The sequence below is a fragment of the Bubalus bubalis genome, chromosome 15 (assembly GCF_019923935.1).
Source record: "Bubalus bubalis isolate 160015118507 breed Murrah chromosome 15, NDDB_SH_1, whole genome shotgun sequence".
Lineage (NCBI taxonomy): Eukaryota > Metazoa > Chordata > Mammalia > Artiodactyla > Bovidae > Bubalus > Bubalus bubalis.
Window position 1 is genome coordinate 68,402,948 of NC_059171.1, and position 22,011 is coordinate 68,424,958.

General features: G+C 41.9%; 1 protein-coding gene and 1 long non-coding RNA gene across 2 annotated transcripts; one reads left to right on the plus strand and one right to left on the minus strand.

Annotated features, from left to right (window-relative positions):
• Window positions 1-943: 943 nt before the first annotated feature.
• On the plus strand, window positions 944-19,140 carry LOC112579214. Its single transcript, XR_003103701.3, has 3 exons — window positions 944-1,302; window positions 4,381-4,541; window positions 18,624-19,140. It is a non-coding gene; the product is annotated as an uncharacterized LOC112579214 (long non-coding RNA).
• Window positions 19,141-21,067: 1,927 nt separating this feature from the next.
• On the minus strand, window positions 21,068-21,793 carry LOC123329371 (serine/threonine-protein kinase MARK2). The gene has a single exon (XM_044928466.2). It carries the CDS (start codon window positions 21,791-21,793, stop codon window positions 21,137-21,139), a length of 657 nt encoding a protein of 218 aa, XP_044784401.2. The 3' UTR covers window positions 21,068-21,136.
• Window positions 21,794-22,011: the final 218 nt, after the last annotated feature.

Consider the following 22,011-nt stretch of genomic DNA (forward strand, 5'->3'; position numbering starts at 1 on the left):
CCCAACCGCTGGTGATGCCCAACCGCCCACGAGTGATCCTTAAGGGTGTCTAACGTCAGCGCATGCGCCCAACAGCCAGTGATTCCCAAAGGCCAGGAGTCCTGAAGGGTGTCTAACGTCAGCGCATGCGCCAACCCCCCCGTGAGTCCCAACGGCAAAGACTCCTGAAGGGTGTCTAACGCCAGCGCATGCGCCCAACAGCCAGTGATTCCCAACGGCCAGGAATCCTGAAGGGTGTCTAACGTCAGCGCATGAGCCAAACCGCAAGTGCTGTCTGAGGAGGTGTCTAACGTCAGTGCATGTGTTCAACAGCAAGTGATGTTTGAAGGGTGTCTAACGTTACTCATTGGAAAAGACTGATGCTGGGAGGGATTGGGAGCAGTAGGAGAAGGGGACGACAGAGGATGAGATGGCTGGATGGCGGACAACAGAGGGTGAGATGGCTGGATGGCATCACCGACTCGGTGGATGTGAGTTTGAGTGAACTCCTGGTGTTGGTGATGGACAGGGAGGCCTGGCGTGCTGTAATTCATGGGGTCGCAAAGAGTCGACACGACTGAGCGACTGAACTGAACTGAACTGAACTAACGTTAGTTAGCACATGCACCCAGCCACAAGTGGAATCTGATGTTTGAAAGTGTGGAAGAATTATCTGTCTCAGACATACATGCACCCCCTTGTTTGTGGTTTTGGATTGTATGTGCTCTCATCTTGTCTCTTCACTAAACTGAGTTTCCTGAGGGCAGGGTATAGATCAGAGTCTTTCCTGTCGGTCCCTCCCTCCCTCCTTGTGAATGTCTAAAGTGAAAGTGAAAGTGAAGTCACTCAGTCGTGTCTGACTCTTTGTGACCCCATGGTCTGTAGCCTGCCAAACTCCTCCACCCATGGGGTTTTCCAGGCAAGAATACTGGAGTGGGTCAGCATTTCCTTCTCCAGGGCAGCTTCCCGACCCAGGGATTGAACCCTGCTCTCCTGCACCACAGGCAGACTCTTTACTGTCTGAGCCACCAGGGAATGTCTAGTGCAGTAACAAATCCACACTAGATAATCAGTGTTAACAGATCTATGGAGCCGGTAACAGACAAAAGTCATCAGGTTAGCTCCCAGAGCAAACTGTTCAACATCATGTTGTAGTGCCTGAAGAATTCAGGCGTTACTGACTGGAGAGGAAGAGGAGGGGGAGGAATATATTTTAGCTATTAATTCTTGCCTTGGTATTTTTAGTCTTTTGAAGGATGAAAAGGAAGAAAAAAGTAAAAGCTCTGTTGACAGTTAAAAGCAGACATCTGTTCTCTTTACCAAGTAAGTGCTCAGTCTTTTCAGGAGGAACTTAATTCATCTTTACATTTTTTTAAATATCCCTATAATTGTTTTTCCTTGTTTTTTCCTTCTTTTTTTAAATTTTTTTTGGTTCTTTTATTTATTTATTTTTACTTTACAATATTGTATTGGTTTTGCCATACATCAACATGCATCGGCCGCAGGTGTACATGTGTTCCCCATCCTAAACCCCCCTCCCACCTCCCTCCCCATACCATCCCTCTGGGTCATCTCAGTGCACCAGCCCCAAGCCTCCTGCATCCTGCATCTAACCTGGACTGGCGATTCATTTCCTATATGATATTATACATGTTTCAATGCCATTCTCCCAAATCATTCCCCGTCCCTCTCCCACAGAGTCCAAAAGACTGTTCTATACATCCTTTAAGAAATTTTCCATTTTCATAAGAAAATTCAGTTTCAGAGAGGCTCTTGAGTTTGCCCGAGTAAGTGGCAGAGGTGTCTAGACCCTAAGGGTTAGCTTCTGCTTGTCTTCCACTCTGCCTCCTCCTGGAGCCTGAGAGCACTTGTGAAAACAAGGCAGCCAGGGGGATGGTCAGCAGCTTCAGGAGATGCTTGAGCTCAGGTCATGTTGCTTAGAGTTTGAAAAATACAAAAGTTAATAGTGCAACTACTGTTCAAAGTTAGCAGATTTAACTCTTCTCCATTTGTTTCTCTTTAAAGAGAATGAGAGAGAAAGAGCTCAGGAGTCACCTTCTTGTCTTTAATTTTTCACCCTTTAACCAACCATTGGGCTTCTCAGGTGGCCCAGGAGCCTGGTGAGCTATGGTCCATGGGGTCACAAAGAGTCAGACACAGCTGAAGCAACATAGCACAGCATACAACCAGCTATTAACCCATCTTTAGAAAAATGAGTGATAAAAAACCAATGTCTCAACAGTGTAGTAAAATAAGCTATGTAGGGTTTTTTTTTTTTTTTTATGAAAATAGCAGTGAATCATGCTATAATCTAAGATTGTCTTTTTAGCATGAGTTTGTTTGGCCTGAGCAACCACACCAGTGCTCTGAAGAGACTTGTCCTGATTTCTGGAGTATTAATCAGTGAGGACATGAGCCTGATCTGGGAGTCAGGCCCCGGGTCTGACTCTACCACTGTTCTGGTGGGCAAGATTGAGTCAGAAATATCATCTCTTCAGTTCTCAGTTTTTTCATTAATCAAAGGGATGCAGTGGATTAGAACAGAGATTGTCAGCCTCAGCAGGGTTGATACCTTGAGAAATTCTTTGTTATGGAGGCTGTCCTGTGCATCCTAGGCTTTCCCAGCATCCCTGACCTCTACCGGGCAGACCACAGTGCCTCTCTTCTCCACCCCCTCCTCACGAGTTGTGATGACAAAACCTTCTCCAGACACTGTCCAGTGTCCCTTGGGGGACAAAAACATCTTCATCTGCACCACGGGCTAGAAGCAGATTTTACGTCCACTGGATATTTATTGAGAATACCTGACAGGAGAGGCTCTGAGCTATGCGCTGGGGCTATGACAGTGAAGAGAGTAAATGCCCTTCTGTCTTCATGGAGCTTCGGTCTGGTGGGGAAGGGCAGTCTCCAGGCTGTGGGGAGACACTGGAACGGGTGTTATGCTCAGGTCCTGGCAGGAGTCAGGGGTCCTCTGGATCTATTACTCTGAGGACATGTAAACCTTGGAAGGACCCAATCACTTCTCAGTACATCGTATTATTTTGACCTGTTGGCCCCTCAGATAAGTGGGGAAAATGAGCACTTCCACTTGGGGATAGCTTCTGCAGCACAGGCTCATAAGGAGGTGGAGAAATGAAGAGTATAAAATGGGCTCCAGAGCAGAATAAAATAATTTTTGTGCTCACATACTATATACCTCTGGGGTAATGATTTGGGCACGTTTATTTTCCTGTTGGTTACCATATTTATGGATAGAATGCCGCAGGTTGAGCCAGACATGGTGCCTGGAGTTACCTTTCTTAGCACTTGATTTTCTTTTGCAGTTCCACTTTCTATTTTAATAAAATCAGAATAAGCACAGCACATGCAGTGCTATTAGCACTCAATGTTTTCACATTTCTCTGAGGTGTTTATATTTTAATGGGATTATGAGGACCTTCTAAACCCAGTTTGAGAGGGGTCCAAAAAGGAAGAAAGTGGTTCCTTCTTTAAAAGGAATGCATTGATTGATAAGGTATAAAGTTGTTAGGCACTATAGCTTAGAGGGTCCAGGTTACAAGAGTGGACTATTTGGGTTCATAGTGATCTCCCAGCTACTTTTAGCTGTGCAACTTCAAGAAAGTCACTTGATCTCTCTGTACTTTTTTTTTTTCACTAGTAAAATCATAATACTGATAGTATTTACCTCACCAGCTTCTTGTGAGGATTAAAGGAGTTTGAACAGAAACTGGCACATGGAAATCACTTATTAAGTTTTGAGATAGTATCTGGGAATCATTGGGCCACTTGGATAAGGTCCTAGCTTATCCAAGTCACGAGCATAATTGTGCCAAGCACTATGTTTAATGGACCTGGTGTTCTTGCCTGGGAAATCCCATGGACAGAGGAGTCTGGTGGACTACATAGTCCATGTGGTCACAAAAGAGTCAGACACAGCTTAGCAACTAAACAACAGCAGGATTTCACCTGAAAATATTTTTGTTTATACAAGTGATGATCACATGCTACTTGCTCACCCTTGCGAGTAGATCTCCTCCCCTGCTCTTCAAAATCTCAACTTTATAGAGAAGTTTTAACAATTCAAAGGGTCTCAACATCACCCCAATCTCTCAAAACTACCTCCTTGAAAATGGCTCCCTTCCACAGGGAAGGACCTGTGGGCATACATTTTAAAGCTAGAGGAGGGTGAGGAGCCTCATTGTCTGGACCAGCTCCAGGGTCAACCTGTGGTCACACCCTCTGGATGTTCAGGAGATACTGATGGTCTGTGTGGGAACTACAGCATTTCCGCTGGGGTTTCGCTGTGTCCTTTGGCCAGGCCGTGGGCTGTTGCCTCGGCGACTTGGACTGAGACAACAGCCCCTGTCACGAATCGCTCTTTACTGTCTGATTTTCCACTAGGACCCTCAAAGACCCGTCAGACTGGGCCGAGGCCTCTGGAGCCCTTCCCAAGAACCTTCTTGCTCGGAAGATTAGCAGTTTCTTCTCAAGCATCGCTCTCAACTTGCTAAACAACTTGAAACAGTTCCAGCAAAACGTGTGTCCCTCAGATCCCAGGGCAGGTACGTGCTTGTGCGCGTCCAGCGCTTCTGCTCGTAGCCATGTGGTCCTGACCATCCGGCACTTACTGTGTATATTACTTACATATGTGTGCATATGTAAGTGTGTATGTGTGCTGTGCTTAGTTGCTCAGTCATGTCTGACTCTTTGCAACCCCTTGTACTGTAGCCTGCCAGGCTTCTCTGTCCATGGGGATTCTCCAGGCCAGAATACTGGAGTGGGTTGCCATGCCTTTCTCCAGGGTGGTCTCCCCAACCCAGGGATTGAACTCAGGTCTCCCACATTGCAGGTGGATTCTTTACCATCTGAGCCACCAGGGAGCGAGTATATGTGTATGTGCGTATCTATGTTTATATGTCTGTGGTTAAAAAAGTGTTGTTTCTAGAATTTACCATGACTACTGCTGTGTGTGTACCCCCAGAAGTCATAGGTTGAAATCTTAACTACATATTAAATATATTTATAAAATGCATGTATTATAGCGAAGGGCAGGGAATCCGGTGTGCTACAGTCCATGGGGTCACAATGAGTCCAACAGGACTTAGTGACTGGCCAACAACTGCATATGTATGTGTGAGTGTATGTGTCTATGCATGTATATGTTTATATATCTGTGGTTAAAACCCACTCTAGCATTCTTGCCTGGAGAAGTCCATGGACAGAGGACCCTGGCAGGCTATAGTCCATGGGGTCACAGAGAGTGGGACACGACTGAGAGACTAACACTTTTACTTTTCATTGTTTAATTTTAGATGAAAATGGAGAGTTTCTATCTTTGGCATATGACTAATGACTATCTTTATGCTTCTAAGGAATGATTAATTTTTCAGTTCACAGAAAAATAAGTGTGGGGAAGAGGAAAATTCATGAAGGGGAGATATAAGAGTGAAACGAGAGATGGAGTTTAAAAGTGTGCCTGTGTGTTAATATATTTGAGTTTGATAATAAAGATAGTGAAGAATAGAAAGAGAAAAGCTGTGAGTGCTTGAGTGCCCTTAATGGGAAGAATAGAGGTCTGAGGCAAAAACAGGAATCATGTTACTCTCTGATGACCATGCAGTGGCACTGTTGACATGAGCCAGCTTCGTGCTGTCACTTCCGAGTTATGGTGTGTGCATTCTAGGGAAGTGCAAGACTGTCCTTTAAGATGCCTGAAGAAAATATTTTGTTGTTGTTGTTTAGTCGCTAAGTTGTGTCTGACTCTTTTGCAACCCCATGGAGTGTAGCCTGCCAAGCTCCTCTGTCCATGGGATTTCCCAGTGCCATTTCCTTCTCCTGGGGATCTTGCCTGCCCAGGGATCAAACTAGCATCTCCTGCATCAGCAGGTGGATACTGTACACTGAGTCACCAGATATTAGAACTCCAAACTCTATTAAGATTTTATCTTGAGAAAATAGAAATACACTAAACTTTGCTGGTAGTGAATATGTGATTGATACTGGCTCCGTCACTCATCACTCAAGTAGAGCATTCTGCATCACATGGTCTGCAAGAGGAATGGGAGCTCTGTAACTCAGAGTTGGTGGCACCTCCCTCATTCTGAACTTACAGTGACGTATTGTAGTTTGCATGTTCTTGGTGAAATGGATTTATACACTATTACTGATTATGATAAATTAACACTCTTAAAATGTATAAGTGACTTAAAATATTTTCTGGAAAGAAACTGCTGGTCAAGATGGTCCTAATAATTCAAGTCAATAATAACAACAATGGAAAAATGGAAAAACAGCATGCCCCATCCTGCTTTGAACTTTTTCTCAGATATATCATGAGCTGAAAACAATGGCTATCGGTGATATGTTATCTAGCAGCATTTTTTTTGAAAAAATATACATAATTAGTCAATCTTTTTGAAATGAAAGTGATTTTGTTGGTAATAAATGAGGAAATAATGGCCTTTGAAGAAAACTCATGGTTTGGAGAAAGAATTTTGAAAGTGCATGTTTCATTACCATGTGATTTTTGTTCCTGAGATTAAGACTGATGTATTTTATCTGTGCAACTCTTATATGTCAATATTAAAAATACTTTGAAAGTGAATTTTCTAATTTGTTAAAAAATGGTCCAAATGAAGCCTTTAGGTAGGTTTTAAGATCATCTGTAAAAATATAACTATTACATACCTTCCTTTAATTTGTTAAAGAAAGAGATTAACATTATAGAAGATGGAAATTCATTGATCAAACATAAGGCTTGTATATGAATATGCTTTTCCATAAGCACCTGTATTACTTTGTGAAGTATAGTTTTCAACTAGGCAACCACTACAATGAAAAACCAAAATAAGTTTAGAACCAGGCCATCAAATCACTGTGTCACAAAATGTCATATCCAGGCTTTAAAAAGCAGTGGTGCATGTTCAGTCATACTTCGTTGCTAAAATCAGGGTTCCCTGGTAGCTCAGCTGGTAAAGAATCTGCCTGCAATGCAGGAGACCCCAGTTCAGTTCCTTGGTCAGGAACATCCCCTGGAGAAGGGATAGGCTACACACTCCAGTAGCTTCCCTGGTGGCTCAGATTGTAAAAAATCTGCCTGCAGTGTAGGAGACCTGGGTTCGATTCCTGGGTTGGGAAGATCCCCCGGAGAAAGGCGTGGCAGCTCACTGCAGTATTACTTAGAACCAGGCTATCAAATAGCTCTATGACAAAATGTTATATCCAGACATAAAAATCAGTGGTACTTCTTCAATCATACTTCCTTGATAAAATTAGTGATATTAGTAATACTTTAGGGTAAGGCAGAAAAGTTTATATCATTAATCAGTACACTAAAATAAAATTTAACTCGTTTCTTATTTTATTTAAAGTTTATTTTTATATATTTTCTTATACACAATCATATTAGTTATTTTATGCATTTTATTGTTTATGCATTTTATTTATGTACCAGGTACTGTTACAAATGCTCTACTTCTATTAATTACTTTAACTCTCACAACACCTAATATGAATACTCTTGTCCCTATTGAAAAATAAGGAAGCTGAAGCACAGACAGGATAAGAAGCTACCAGGAGCAATTAGCTAATATGTGGCAGACTGAAGATATATTAGTATAATAATGCACGTATGTAACTTATACATAAACTATTACAGTTTAAAATCAACAAACAGACCGATAGACATACAGGGTTGCAATTTAGAGACTATTTGTCTAATGCTAATAGGCATAGTGATGACTGAACGGTGTGCTCACAGGCAATTCAATCCAACATTCAGTATAGTATATTAGCATGTATAAAACACATGGGTGGTCTTATTTAATTCCCATAATAAGCTTCTAGAGGTAGTTGTGTTGAACTCAAGAGCACAAGCATATAAAATAATGTTTAATGGAGTCTGATGGACCTGGGTATGAAGTTGAGCATTACCACTTAACCATATCTGTGACTGAAGGTCTTTCCTATCTTCTTTGGATTTCATTTTATTAATTTTCAAAGTAGGCAAGCCAATATATATCCTTGTGGGTTACTGTAGGACTAAATGACACTTTATAATTTAACATAGGGTCGTGGTCAAGAATGTAGATTGAGGAACTAGACTGCCAGGTTTGAATTCTAGCTCTGCCCATTATTACTGGCAACTTTCTCTGTTAAGTGGTATGTTTTCTCTCGACCTTAATTTCCTCACCTGGAAAAATGGGCTAATAATCCTGCCTACCTTACAGAAATATATGTGGACTCATTCATGCAATGTGTTTAGGATCTAGCACATAAGAAAAACTCAACAGATGATGGCTATTATTAGTAAATAGAAAGTGCTTAAAATAGTGGGCATTCAATAAATAACAACTGTTTGTTGTGGTTATATGCACTGACTACATTCAGTTAGGTTCAGTCCAGTCACTCAGTCGTGTCCGACACTTTGCGACCGCATGAACTGCAGCACGCCAGGTCTCCCTGTCTATCACCAACTCCCAGAGCCTCCCCAAACTCATGAGTCGGTGATGCCATCCAATTATCTCCTCTCTGTCGTCCCCTTCTCCTCATGCCCTCAATCTTTCCCAGCATCAGGGTCTTTTCAAATGAGTCAGCTCTTTGCATCAGGAGGCCAAAGTATTGGAGTTTCAGCTTCAGCATCAGTCCTTCCAATGAACACCCAGGACTGATCTCCTTAAGGATGGACTGGTTGGATCTCCTTGCAGTCCAAGGGTCTCTGAAGAGTCTTCTCCAACAGCACAGTTCAAATGCATCAATTCTTTAGCACTCAGCTTTCTTTAAGTTCAACTCTCACATCCATACATGGCTACTGGAAAAGCCATAGCCTTGACTAGATGGACCTTTATTGGCAAAGTGATGTCTCTGCTTTTTAATATGCTGTCTAGGTTGGTCATAACTTTCCTTCCAAGGAGTAAGCGTCTTTTAATTTCATGGCTGCAATCACCATCTGCAGTGATTTTGGAGCCCCCAAAAATAAAGTCAGCCACTGTTTCCACTGTTTCCCCATCTATTTGCCATGAAGTGATGGGACTGGATGCCATGATCTCAGTTTTCTAAATGTTAAACTTTTATTTTTTTATTTTATTTTATTTTTAAACTTTACAATATTGTATTGGTTCTGCCATATATCGAAATGAATCCGCCACAGGCATACATATGTTCCCCATCCTGAACCCTCCTCCCTCCTCCTTCCCCATACCATCCCTCTGGGTCATCCCAGTGCACCAGCCCCAAGCATCCAGTATCGTGCATCGAACCTGGACTGGCGACTCGTTTCATATATGATATTATATATATTTCAATGCCATTCTCCCAAATCATCTCACCCTCTGCCTCTCCCACAGAGTCCAAAAGACTGTTCTATACATCAGTATCTCTTTTGCTGTCTCGTACACTGGGTTATTGTTACCATCTTTCTAAATTCCATATATGTTCGTTAGTATACTGTATTGGTGTTTTTCTTTCTGGCTCACTTCACTCTGTATAAAAGACTCCAGTTTCATCCACCTCGTTAGAACTGATTCAAATGTATTCTTTTTAATGGCTGAGTAATACTCGATTGTGTATATGTACCACTGCTTTCTTATCCATTCATCTGCTGATGGGCATCTAGGTTGCTTCCATGTCCTGGCTATTATAAACAGTGCTGCGATGAACATTGGGGTACACGTGTCTCTTTCCCTTCTGGTTTCCTCAGTGTGTATGCCCAGCAGTGGGATTGCTGGATCATAAGGCAGTTCTATTTTCAGTTTTTTAAGGAATCTCCACACTGTTCTCCATAGTGGCTGTACTAGTTTGCATTCCCACCAACAGTGTAAGAGGGTTCCCTTTTCTCCACACCCTCTCCAGCATTTATTACTTGTAGACTTTTGGATGGCAGCCATTCTGACTGGCATGAAATGGTACCTCATAGTGGTTTTGATTTGCATTTCTCTGATGATGAGTGATGATGAGCATCTTTTCATGTGTTTGTTAGCCATCTGTATGTCTTCTTTGGAGAAATGTCTATTTAGCTCTTTGGCCCATTTTTTGATTGGGTCATTTATTTTTCTGGAATTGAGCTGTAGGAGTTGCTTGTATGTTTTTGAGATTAGTTGTTTGTCAGTTGCTTCATTTGCTATTATTTTCTCCCATTCTGAAGGCTGTCTTTTCACCTTGCTTATAGTTTCCTTTGATGTGCAGAAGCTTTTAAGTTTAATTAGGTCCCATTTGTTTATTTTTGCTTTTATTTCCAATATTCTGGGAGGTGGGTCATAGAGGATCCTGCTGTGATGTATGTCGGAGAGTGTTTTGCCTATGTTCTCCTCTAGGAGTTTTATAGTTTCTGGTCTTATGTTTAGATCTTTAATCCATTTTGAGTTTATTTTTGTGTATGGTGTTAGAAAGTGGTCTAGTTTCATTCTTTTACAAGTGGTTGACCAGATTTCCCAGCACCACTTGTTAAAGAGATTGTCTTTAATCCATTGTATATTCTTGCCTCCTTTGTCAAAGATAAGGTGTGCATATGTGCGTGTATTTATCTCTGGGCTTTCTATTTTGTTCCATTGATCTATATTTCTGTCTTTGTGCCAGTACCATACTGTCTTGAAGACTGTGGCTTTGTAGTAGAGCCTGAAGTCAGGCAGGTTGATTCCTCCAGTTCCATTCTTCTTTCTCAAGATAGCTTTGGCTATTTGAGGTTTTTTTGTATTTCCATACAAATTGTGAAATTATTTGTTCTAGCTCTGTGAAGAATACCGTTGGTAGCTTGATAGGGATTGCATTGAATCTATAAATTGCTTTGCGTAGTATACTCATTTTCACTGTATTGATTCTTCCAATCCATGATCATGGTATATTTCTCCATCTATTAGTGTCCTCTTTGATTTCTTTCACCAGTGTTTTATAGTTTTCTATATATAGGTCTTTAGTTTCTTTAGGTAGATATATTCCTAAGTATTTTATTCTTTTGTTGCAATGGTGAATGGAATTGTTTCCTTAATTTCTCTTTCTGTTTTCTCATTATTAGTGTATAGGAATGCAAAGGATTTCTGTGTGTTGATTTTATATCCTGCAACTTTACTATAGTCATTGATTAGTTCTAGTAGTTTTCTGGTGGAGTCTTTAGGGTTTTCTATATAGAGGATCATGTCATCTGTAAACAGTGAGAGTTTTACTTCTTTTCCAATTTGGATTCCTTTTATTTCTTTTTCTGCTCTGACGGCTGTGGCCAAAACTTCCAAAACTATGTTGAATAGTAATGGTGAAAGTGGGCACCCTTGTCTTGTTCCTGACTTTGGAGGAAATGCTTTCAATTTTTCACCATTGAGGATAATGTTTGCTGTGGGTTTGTCATATATAGCTTTTATTATGTTGAGGTATGTTCCTTCTATTCCTGCTTTCTGGAGAGTTTTGATCATAAATGGATGTTGAATTTTGTCAAAGGCTTTCTCTGCATCTATTGAGATAATCATATGGCTTTTATTTTTCAATTTGTCAATGTGGTGTATTACATTGATTGATTTGTGGATATTGAAGAATCCTTGCATCCCTGGGATAAAGCCCACTTGGTCATGGTGCATGATCTTTTTAATGTGTTGTTGGATTCTGATTGCTAGAATTTTGTTAAGGATTTTTGCATCTATGTTCATCAGTGATATTGGCCTGTAGTTTTCTTTTTTTGTGGGATCTTTGTCAGGTTTTGGTATTAGGGTGATGGTGGCCTCATAGAATGAGTTAGGAAGTTTACCTTCCTCTGCAATTTTCTGGAAGAGTTTGAGCAGGATAGGTGTTAGCTCTTCTCTAAATTTTTGGTAGAATTCAGCTGTGAAGCCGTCTGGACCTGGGCTTTTGATTGCTGGAAGATTTTTGATTACAGTTTCAATTTCCGTGCTTGTGATGGGTCTGTTAAGATTTTCTATTTCTTCCTGGTCCAGTTTTGGAAAGTTGTACTTTTCTAAGAGTTTGTCCATTTCTTCCACGTTGTCCATCTTATTGGCATATAATTGTTGATCGTAGTCTCTTATGATCCTTTGTATTTCTGTGTTGTCTGTTGTGATCTCTCCATTTTCATTTCTAATTTTATTGATTTGATTTTTCTCCCTTTGTTTCTTGATGAGTCTGGTTAATGGTTTGTCAATTTTATTTATCCTTTCAAACATCCAGCTTTTGGCTTTGTTGATTTTTGCTATGGTCTCTTTTGTTTCTTTTGCGTTTATTTCTGCTCTAATTTTTAAGATTTCTTTCCTTCTACTAACCCTGGGGTTCTTCATTTCTTCCTTTTCTAGTTGCTTTAGGTGTAGAGTTGGGTTATTTATTTGACTTTTTTCTTGTTTCTTGAGGTATGCCTGTATTGCTATGAACTTTCCCCTTAGGACTGCTTTTACAGTGTCCCACAGGTTTTGGGTTGTTGTGTTTTCATTTTCATTTGTTTCTATGCAAATTTTGATTTCTTTTTTGATTTCTTCTGTGATTTGTTGGTTATTCAGCAGCGTGTTGTTCAGCCTCCATATGTTGGAATTTTTAATAGCTTTTCTCCTGTAATTGAGATCTAATCTTACTGCACTGTGGTCAGAAAAGATGCTTGGAATGATTTCTATGTTTTTGAATTTACCAAGGCTAGCTTTATGGCCCAGGATGTGATCTATCCTGGAGAAGCTTCCATGTGCGCTTGAGAAAAAGGTGAAATTCATTGTTTTGGGATGAAATGTCCTATAGATATCAATTAGGTCTAACTGGTCTATTGTATCGTTTAAAGTTTGTGTTTCCTTGTTAATTTTCTGTTTAGTTGATCTATCCATAGGTGTGAGTGGGGTATTAAAGTCTCCCACTATTATTGTGTTATTGTTAATTTCTCCTTTCATACTTGTTAGCATTTGTCTTACATACTGTGGTGCTCCCGTGTTGGGTGCATATATATTTATAATTGTGATATCTTCTTCTTGGATTGATCCTTTGATCATTATGTAGTGATCTTCTTTGTCTCTTTTCACAGCCTTTGTTTTAAAGTCTATTTTATCTGATATGAGTATTGCTACTCCTGCTTTCTTTTGGTCCCTATTTGCATGGAAGATCTTTTTCCAGCCCTTCACTTTCAGTCTGTATGTGTCCCCTGTTTTGAGGTGGGTCTCTTGTAGACAACATATGTAGGGGTCTTGTTTTTGTATCCATTCAGCCAGTCTTTGTCTTTTGGTTGGGGCATTCAACCCATTTACGTTTAAGGTAATTACTGATAAGTATGATCCCGTTGCCATTTACTTTATTGTTTTGAGTTCAAATTTATACCCCGTTTTTGTGTTTCCTGTCTAGAGAATATCCTTTAGTATTTGTTGGAGAGCTGGTTTGGTGGTGCAGAATTCTCTCAGCTTTTGCTTATCTGAAAAGCTTTTGATTTCTCCTTCATACTTGAGTGAGATCCTTGCTGGGTACAGTAATCTGGGCTGTAGGTTATATTCTTCCATTATTTTAAGTATGTCTTGCCATTCCCTCCTGGTTTGGAGAGTTTCTATTGAAAGATCAGCTGTTATCCTTATGGGAGTGCCCTTGTGTGTTATTTGTTGTTTTTCCCTTGCTGTTTTTAATATTTGTTCTTTGTGTTTGATCTTTGTTAATTTGATTAATATGTTTCTTGTGGTATTTCGCCTTGGGTTTATCCTGTTTGGGACTCTCTGGGTTTCTTGGACTTGAGTGATTATTTCTTTCCCCATTTTAGGGAAGTTTTCAACTATTATCTCCTCAAGTATTTTCTCATGGTCTTTCTTTTTGTCTTCTTCATCTGGGACCCCTATGATTCGAATGTTGTAGTGTTTAATATTGTCCTGGAGGTCTCTGAGATTGTCCTCATTTCTTTTAATTCGTTTTTCTTTTTTCCTCTCTGATTCATTTATTTCTACCATTCTATCTTCTAATTCACTAATCCTATCTTCTGCCTCTGTTATTCTACTATTTGTTGCCTCCAGAGTGTTGTTGATTTCATTTATTGCATTATTCATTATATACTGACCCTTTTTTATTTCTTCTAGGTCCTTGTTAAACCTTTCTTGCATCTTCTCAATCCTTGTCTCCAGGCTATTAATCTGTGATTCCATTTTGATTTTAAGATTTTGGATTAATTTCACTATCATTATTCAGAATTATTTATCAGGTAGATTCCCTATCTCTTCCTCTTTTGTTTGGTTTGGTGGGCATTTATCCTGTTCCTTTACCTACTGGGTATTCCTCTGTCTCTTCATCTTGTTTAAATTGCTGAGTTTGGGGTGTCCTTTCTGTATTCTGGCAGTTTGTGGAGTTCTCTTTATTGTGGCGTTTCCTCGCTGTGTGTGGGTTTGTACAGGTGGCTTGTCAAGGTTTCTTGGTTAGGGAAGCTTGTGTCGGTGTTCTGGTGGGTGGAGCTGTATTTCTTCTCTCTGGAGTGCAATGAAGTGTCCAGTAATGAGTTATGAGATGTCTATGGTTTTGGGGTGACTTTGGGCAGCCTGTATCTTGGAGCTCAGGGCTGTGTTCCTGTGTTGCTGGAGAATTTGCTTGGTATGTCTTGCCCTGGAACTTGTTGGCCCTTGTGTGGTGCTTGGTTTCAGTGTAGGTATGGAGGCGTTTGATGAGCTCCTGTCAATTAATGTTCCCTGAAGTCAGGAGTTCTCTGGAGTTAGGGGTTGGACTTAGGCCTCCTGCTTCCAGTTATCGGTCTTATTTTTACAGTAGTTTCAAAACTTCTGCTTCTATACAACACCATTGATAAAACATCTACGTTAAAGATGAAAAGTTTCTCCACCGTGAATGCCACCCAGAGAGGTTCACAGCATTACATGGAGAAGAGAAGAGGGAGGAGGGTGTTAGAGGTGACCCGAATGAGATAAGGTGGAATCAATAGAGGAGAGAGCTAGCTAGCCAGTAATCACTTCCTTATGTGCACTCCACAATTGTACCGCTCAGGACGTTCACGGAATTATACAGAGAAGAGAAGAAGGAGTTAGGAGACAGAGGTGGCCAGGAGGATAAAAGAGGGAATGAAAAGGAGGGAGACAGATCCAGCCAGTAATCAATTCCCTAAGTGTTCTCCACCGTCTGGAACACACAGAAATTCACAGAGTTGCATAGAGTAGAGAGGGGTTAGGGAGGAGACACAGGTGACCTGGTGGAGAAAAAGGAGAGTCCGAAGAGGGAGAGAACAGTCAAGCCAGTAATCTCGCTCCCTAGTGAAAAATGGGTAGTGAAGATTGGGTTCTTAAAGGTACAAAATTGGTAACAAATACATAAAAGCAAGAATTAAAAATCTAGAGTAGAGTTTAGAATTTCAAAAATACAATGTTAAAGAAAAGAAGAAGGAAAAGAAAGAGAGAAAAAAAACAAAGTCGCAAAAATTATAAAGAAAACATAGGTACAAAATTGATAACAAATACCAAAAAGCAAAAGGTAAAAATCTAGAGTAGAGTCTGGAATTTCAAAAATACAATGTTAAAAAAAGAAGAAGAAAAAGAGAGAAAAAAACAAAAACAAAAACAAACCAAGTCGCAAAAATTATAAAGAAAATATAGGTACAAAATTGATAACAAATACCAAAAAGCAAAAGTTAAAAATCTAGAGTCTAGAATTTCAAAAATACAGTGTTAAAACACAAAGAAGAAGAAAAAGAAAGAGAGAAAAAACAAACAAAACAAACCAAGTAGCAAAAATTATAAAGAAAATATAGGTACAAAATTGATAACAAATACCAAAAAGCATATGTTAAAAATCTAGAGTAGAGTTTGGAATTTCAGATATACAATGTTATATAAAAGAAGAGAAAGAAAGAGAAAAAAAAGTCACAAAAATTATAAAAAATAAATATATATATATAGGTATAAAATTGATAACAAATACCAAAAAGCTAAAATTAAAAATCTAGAGTAGAGTTTGGAATTTCAAAAATACAATGTTAAAGAAAAGAAGAAAAAAAAACAAGGTCACAAAAATTATAAAAAATATATATATGAAGTTTGCTTTAAAAAGAAAAATAGGGTCTTTTTTTGTTGTTGTTGCAAAGTAATAGTAGGTTATAAAAGTGAAAATTAAAGGAATAATAGAGGACTTACAATTTTTTAAAAAATTAAAAAAAAAATAAAGAAAGAAGGATCATAAAAATAGTAAAAATATATCTAGAACTTTCTCTGGTTTTGTTTTGGGTATTGTGTGCCATGATCTTCATTTTCTGAATGTTGAGCTTTAAGCCAACTTTTCACTCTCCTCTTTCACTTTCATCAAGTGGCTCTTTAGTTCTCCACTTCTGCCATAAGGGTGGTGTCATCTGTATATCTGAGGTCATTGATATTTCTCCCTGCAATCTTGATTCCAGCTTGTGCTTTTTCCAGCCCAGTGTTTCTCATGATGTACACTGCATATAAGTTAAATAAGCAGGGTGACAATATACAGCCTTGACATACTCCTTTTCCTATTTGGAACCAGTCTGTTGTTCCATGTCGAGTTCTAACTGTTGCTTCCTGACCTGCATACAGGTTTCTCAAGTGGCAGGTCAGGGGGTCTGGTTATTTCCCATCTTTCAGAATTTTCCACAGTTTATTGTGATCCACACAGTCAAAAGCTTTGGCATGGTCAATAAAGCAGAAATAGATGTTTTTCTGGAACTCTCTTGCTTTTTCAATGATCCAGCAGATGTTGGCAATTTGATCTCTGTTTCCTCTGCCTTTAGTGGCTGTAGATAATTTGTAAACAAATAAACATGGTTGTGTTCCAATAAAACTTTATATGTAAGAACAGTTGGTGAGTCAGATTTGACCCATGAATCATACTTGCTGTTCCTTGGTCTATTTCCAGTGGTAGACTTTGTGCTTTTTAGATCAATTTATACTTGAATCATCATTGATACCTTGGAATAAGACTGGTAAACATTTAGGACAGTATTTGTCAAACTGGCAGTTCACTGGAAGACTTGAGAACTGTGTTAAAAATGTAGATTCCTGAGTCCTGCTCCTAAAGATTCGAATACAGAATGTCTGGGAAAGAGCCTCAGAATCTGTAATTCTGGCCCCTGGCTCTATATATATACAACAGAGTTTGAAAACCGTTAAGTGTATGGCTTCAGTAGATAACTTTGCAAAGACATAATATGAAATAAATCTCTGTGTAATTTGTTTCACCCACAATCCTAACTCCACGCCAGAACCTCTGGTTTAATGAACAGACTATCCATTCCATCTCCAATCCTCGTGTCATTGTACCTTTTCCTACTTTATTTAGAGGCAGACACATTTAAGTGAAAATAATCACCATCAGAATACTATGTGCCATAAGCTGTTGTCAGGGTATTTATTCAGCAGAATGCAATTACCAGTAAATTTTATGTTCTAAATGGCATGGCTAATCCAGTGTAGGCTTTTTAACCCCTGGTGATTTTTGTTTCATTTGATTTGTGATGAGTGGCAACCAGGCATGGTTGCTGGGGGCTGGCAAAGCAAGAATAAAGGGGAAATAGCCCCATGGCCACTATAGGCAGTTTTCAACTGCAATATGCCACTAAATCTCCATCACCACCGGGTGGCTTTACATGATTCTGTCGTTAATTGAATTTTTCCCCAAGTAGAATGAGGGCTTGTTTTGCATCGACACAGTTCCATTGTCTGATGACTGTTGTTGGTAATGTCAACTAAACTTAAGGTATTTCAGCATCCACATGCACAGGCATCATTGCTGTGACTTTGGAGTAAGAGTGGGGAAGTGCACAGAAGGACAGCATACAGAAGACATGGTACTATGCTCACTACGCTGGTGTGGATGAGATGGTTGGGAAGATCTCTGCACAGACACGATAGTATCCCCTTCCCGGTGCATCGCATCCAGAGGTGCATGAGGTTGTTGTTTAGCTGCTCAGTTGTGTCCAACTCCTTTGCAATCCCATGGACTGTAGCCCACCAGGCTCCTCTATCCATGGGATTTTCTAGGCAAGAACACTGGAGTGTGTTGCCATTTCCTTCTCCAGGGGACCTTCCTGACCCAGGGATTGAACACTCAGACCCAGGTCTCCTGCATTGGCAGGAAGATTCTTTATGGGTGAGCTACCAGGGAAGCTCCAAAAAGGTATACGAGGTTGACAGATTTTATTACTAGTGAGGTAGACTTTGACCATGTGTTTAGGGTGGTGTCTGTGAGGTTTCTCCAATGTAGATTTAAATTTCAACTTTGTAATTAATAAGCATCTTGTAGGGAGATACTCCCAAGGCTTTGTGAATTAGTGAGTTGGATTTCAGGAAATATCCAAAATGAACACATTTAATTCTGTGCATATGAATGATGTATATCAGAGAAATTGATGGCTGAAAGTGGTTATCCTGTGAACAAATCTTAAAGTCTCTCATTTGAGATAGAAGGGTTCACCTAAAAGCCAGCTGAGAATGTTATCTCAGATGTGGGATGACCAGCAGCCCAGCCCATCTCCTCACCTCAGATTACTTTATTCCTTCCTGACTGCTGTTAAGATGTACCATGTATCCAGAGTTCGTTGCTCTCTGATTACCTTTGTGTTATAGTAGAGGAAGAATCCATTCAAGTCTTCCTCTCCTTCCCATCCAATTAACATCATTGTTGTTTGGTCTGTCAGTGTCTCTCTTTCTTCCCCTCTGCAGTGAGAGATATGTTTTCACTAACTTGGCACATGGGTTTTTTTTCTGATGCAGAACTCAGAGACAGTAATGAAGAAATGAGAAGAAAGGGGAAGGATCTTTGTATACTGGGCCAGTTCCTAGGCTCCCAGAATCCTTGCTACAGAATCCAGGTGAAGAGAAGAAAAAAGAAAAAAAAGTCAGTGACACTGTTGATATACAAAACAAAGAGCTAAGAGCTGAGAAGAAAAGCAGAAAGAGCCTGATTGTCTTAGAATCTTGTAGACCATTTTGTGACTGCCCCAGGAGGTGGCTCGCGGGTGAGCGGCCAGAGTGCTCTGCATGTTGGTGGCGAAGAAATGCGCAGTCAGCAAGTGACATGTAAGCACACAAGAGCCCACGGAACGGTGCAGCTGATGCCTCTGAGAGGGTGTGCCCCCAGAGCGTGCGCCCCCAGAGCCAGGCCTCTGGGAAGAAGACCCTGTTCCAGTCACGCCTGTGTTCAGTGGCTCCTTGAACCAGGGAACCAGGGAACGCTGACAAACCTAGTAGTTTTGATAGTCAGCCAGTCCCTGTAGTCAAACCCACACAGCAAAAAAAATTAAGATAAAAGAGGGGCTTCCCTGGTGGTCCAGTAGTTAAGACTTCACCTTCCAGCACAGGGGGTTGCAGGTTCAATCCCTGGTTGGGGAGCAAAGATTCCGCATGCTTCCAGGTCGAAAAACCAGAATATAAAACAGAAGCAATGTTGTAACAAGTTCAATAGACTTTAAAAATGATCCATGTCAGAAAAGTTTTAAACACCTCACACATCAGGGCCCTTCCCCGTGGGAGAAGGAGAGAACCCAACTCCTGCAGGACATTCAAGAAACTCATCTGCATGGGGACCTAAGCACACCACACACCGGCTTGTTCACAGGACTTATTAGCCTATGCCAGACATCCTGGTCCCTTTAACACTGGCTGCAGGGATCAAAAGTTTCCTTTGACCCTTCTGAAAATACTAGGTAATGTCAGTGCAGGGGGATAATACTCTTTCTGCATGTCCGCCCTGGGGTGCAGCAGTTGTTGCTCTTGGGAATGATTGTGCTAATTCTTAGGTCATTAACGCCAAGTACTACATGACTGCACACTTCTCTAACCAGAGAGAAGGCAAAACAGAGTGTGATGCATCTTTCTGGAGCATAAAGTTTATTAAGACTATGAAGAACCAAGGAGATGGCAAGCATTATCCCCTCCCCACCAACATGAAAGACAGAAGTGTGGGGGATGGGGGACATGCCCCAGGGCACAGTCCAGTCTCTGAAGTTTCACCCAGCAGGGGAGGAGGGGCGGCCCCATGCCAGGGTGGTGCCTCTTCTGGTCGCCCAGACCACTCCAGAGCATCCTCTGAGCTGGCCAGGGTTTTGCATAGGAGGCTTTCCTGAAGGTGGTGGAGGTGCTGGATTTGAATCCCATCATCCAGGTGGGAACATGACCAGGTCCCAAGGAGCTTGGCAGGTCATCCATTGGCTGTTTCTTTTATCACTTTAATATTAGCCCTCTTTCTGGGAGGCCATAGCAAATATATTTAGAGAGCCATCTCAAGATTCTTCCAGCCACCCCCTTCTTTTTCTGGGTGAGGCCAGAGGGAGTGACTGGGACATATCCTTGGGCTGCCCAACAAGGGTGGAGCTTTGCGCATCAGGCACCTGCGGGAGGCAGTGGTTCCTTCTGGGACTTTCCGCTGATGTCGTGGGCGCCATTGGTGTTGCAGGTGTCACAGGTGATGTGGTTGTCCTGTGCGCCATGGGTTCTGTGAGTGCTGTGGGCGATGCGGTCCACGGTGTGGCTGGTGACACGGAGGCGCCTGGGGTCGTGAGTGCCTGTGGTGGCCTGGGCGCTGCAGGCGTCACAGGTGAGGCTGCTACCTCTGGTATCGCAGCTGTCGCAGGTGCTGATGGTGTTGCAGGCGTCTCTGGTGCCACGGGTAACGCTGGTGTCACGGGTGTGGCTGCTGTCACGCCTGCCGCAGGTGTCGCAGGTGAGCCTGGTCCTGCACGTGTCGTGGTGTTCACCAGCATGATCGGTGACTCAGGGGCTTCTGGCATCGCGTGTGTTGCAAGTGGAGGGGGCTGGGCTGGGGGTGACGGTCCTCGCCTCCGGGCAGGGTCAGGGAGTGGCAGGCTCTCTGGTCTTCTCTGTTGACTCTTGGTTTTCCTGCTGCTGAATGGTCTCCCAAAGCCAGGCAGGAATAAGCTTGGACATCTCAGGGCTGGGGGTAGGCTTATGTTCTTGGCTACTGAGGTCGGAGGAAACGGCCGGCCTCACAGTGATGGTGCAGGCCCTCACCTTGGGTTCATTCATGTCACTGCCGCTGCTTATGTCTAAACCCTGGAGTTGGTCCCAGCACCAGCCCAGTATCGTCTCCACTGTCACCCCAGGGTGCTCTTCACAGGCTGGTGGGAGTGGCTCCTCCTGGCCCATGTTCACCCATGGATGCTGCCAAACATCTTCTAAACTACCTCTGTTGGTAGGTGAGTGTTAGCATTCTGTCTAGTAAGTCTGTTATCTTGTTAGATAGATATTTGGGCACATGGTATTGCCCCCTAAGCACACGCTGCCGCAGCTCCCAGAAATATTGTCCCCCGAAGGGGAGGGATCCAGTTACCATGGTGTACAGGACACCACCGAGGCTCCACACATCCTCCTCTAGGCCTGTGTAAGGCCTCCCCAGGAAGAGTTCTGGGGCCATGAACGTGGGGCTGCCGCAAAGTGTCTAGCTTCTTTTGTGGGTGCCACTGGTTGCTAAGGCCGAAGTCGGAGATCTTGGCGTTGTTGTTGGCGTCGAGGAGGAGGTTGCCCAGCTTCAAGTCCCGGTGCACCACGCCCCGCTGGTGGCAGTGCTGCAGAGCCGAGAGCAGCTGGCGGGACAGGCCTCGGGCCTCCCCCTCCGTCACGCGGCCTTTGGCCTCCAAGTAGATGAACAAGTCTCCTCCACTGACATACTCCATTATTATAAATAGAGCCTCCTCAGTATCAATCACTTCTAGTAGTTTTACAATATTCGGGTGGTTTATGGTTTTTATGCTGTTAACCTCTTGATTCTGTTCCTTGAGGCCGGAGGACCTCTGATTTGTCTTTGGATTGACCTTAATGTCTACCACCTCCTTGGTCAGAACATGCTGGGCCAACTTCACTTTGGCGAATTGGCCTTCACCAATCGTGTGAAGGATCGCATAGCTCTCAATAGCGGACTTGGCCATGAGGTCCTGCACCCCTAACTCTACGGCCAGCCCTCACTAAGCGTGCTGACTGTACTAACAGTGAGGAGGATGCGGACAACACGATAGAGTGTCAGGTTGGTTTCTTTCTTTTCCTCGTTTCTTGTTTTGTCGCAACAAAATTGTGAAGTGATGGACCAAAAGGTGTGGAACAGCGGACAAGTTACAGCTCAGTTCAGCTCAAGCAGACAGATCTTTTA

Excerpts from the sequence above, each read along its gene's own strand:
- LOC123329371 (XM_044928466.2), bottom strand. The coding sequence starts at position 21,793 with ATGGCCAAGTCCGCTATTGAGAGCTATGCGATCCTTCACACGATTGGT.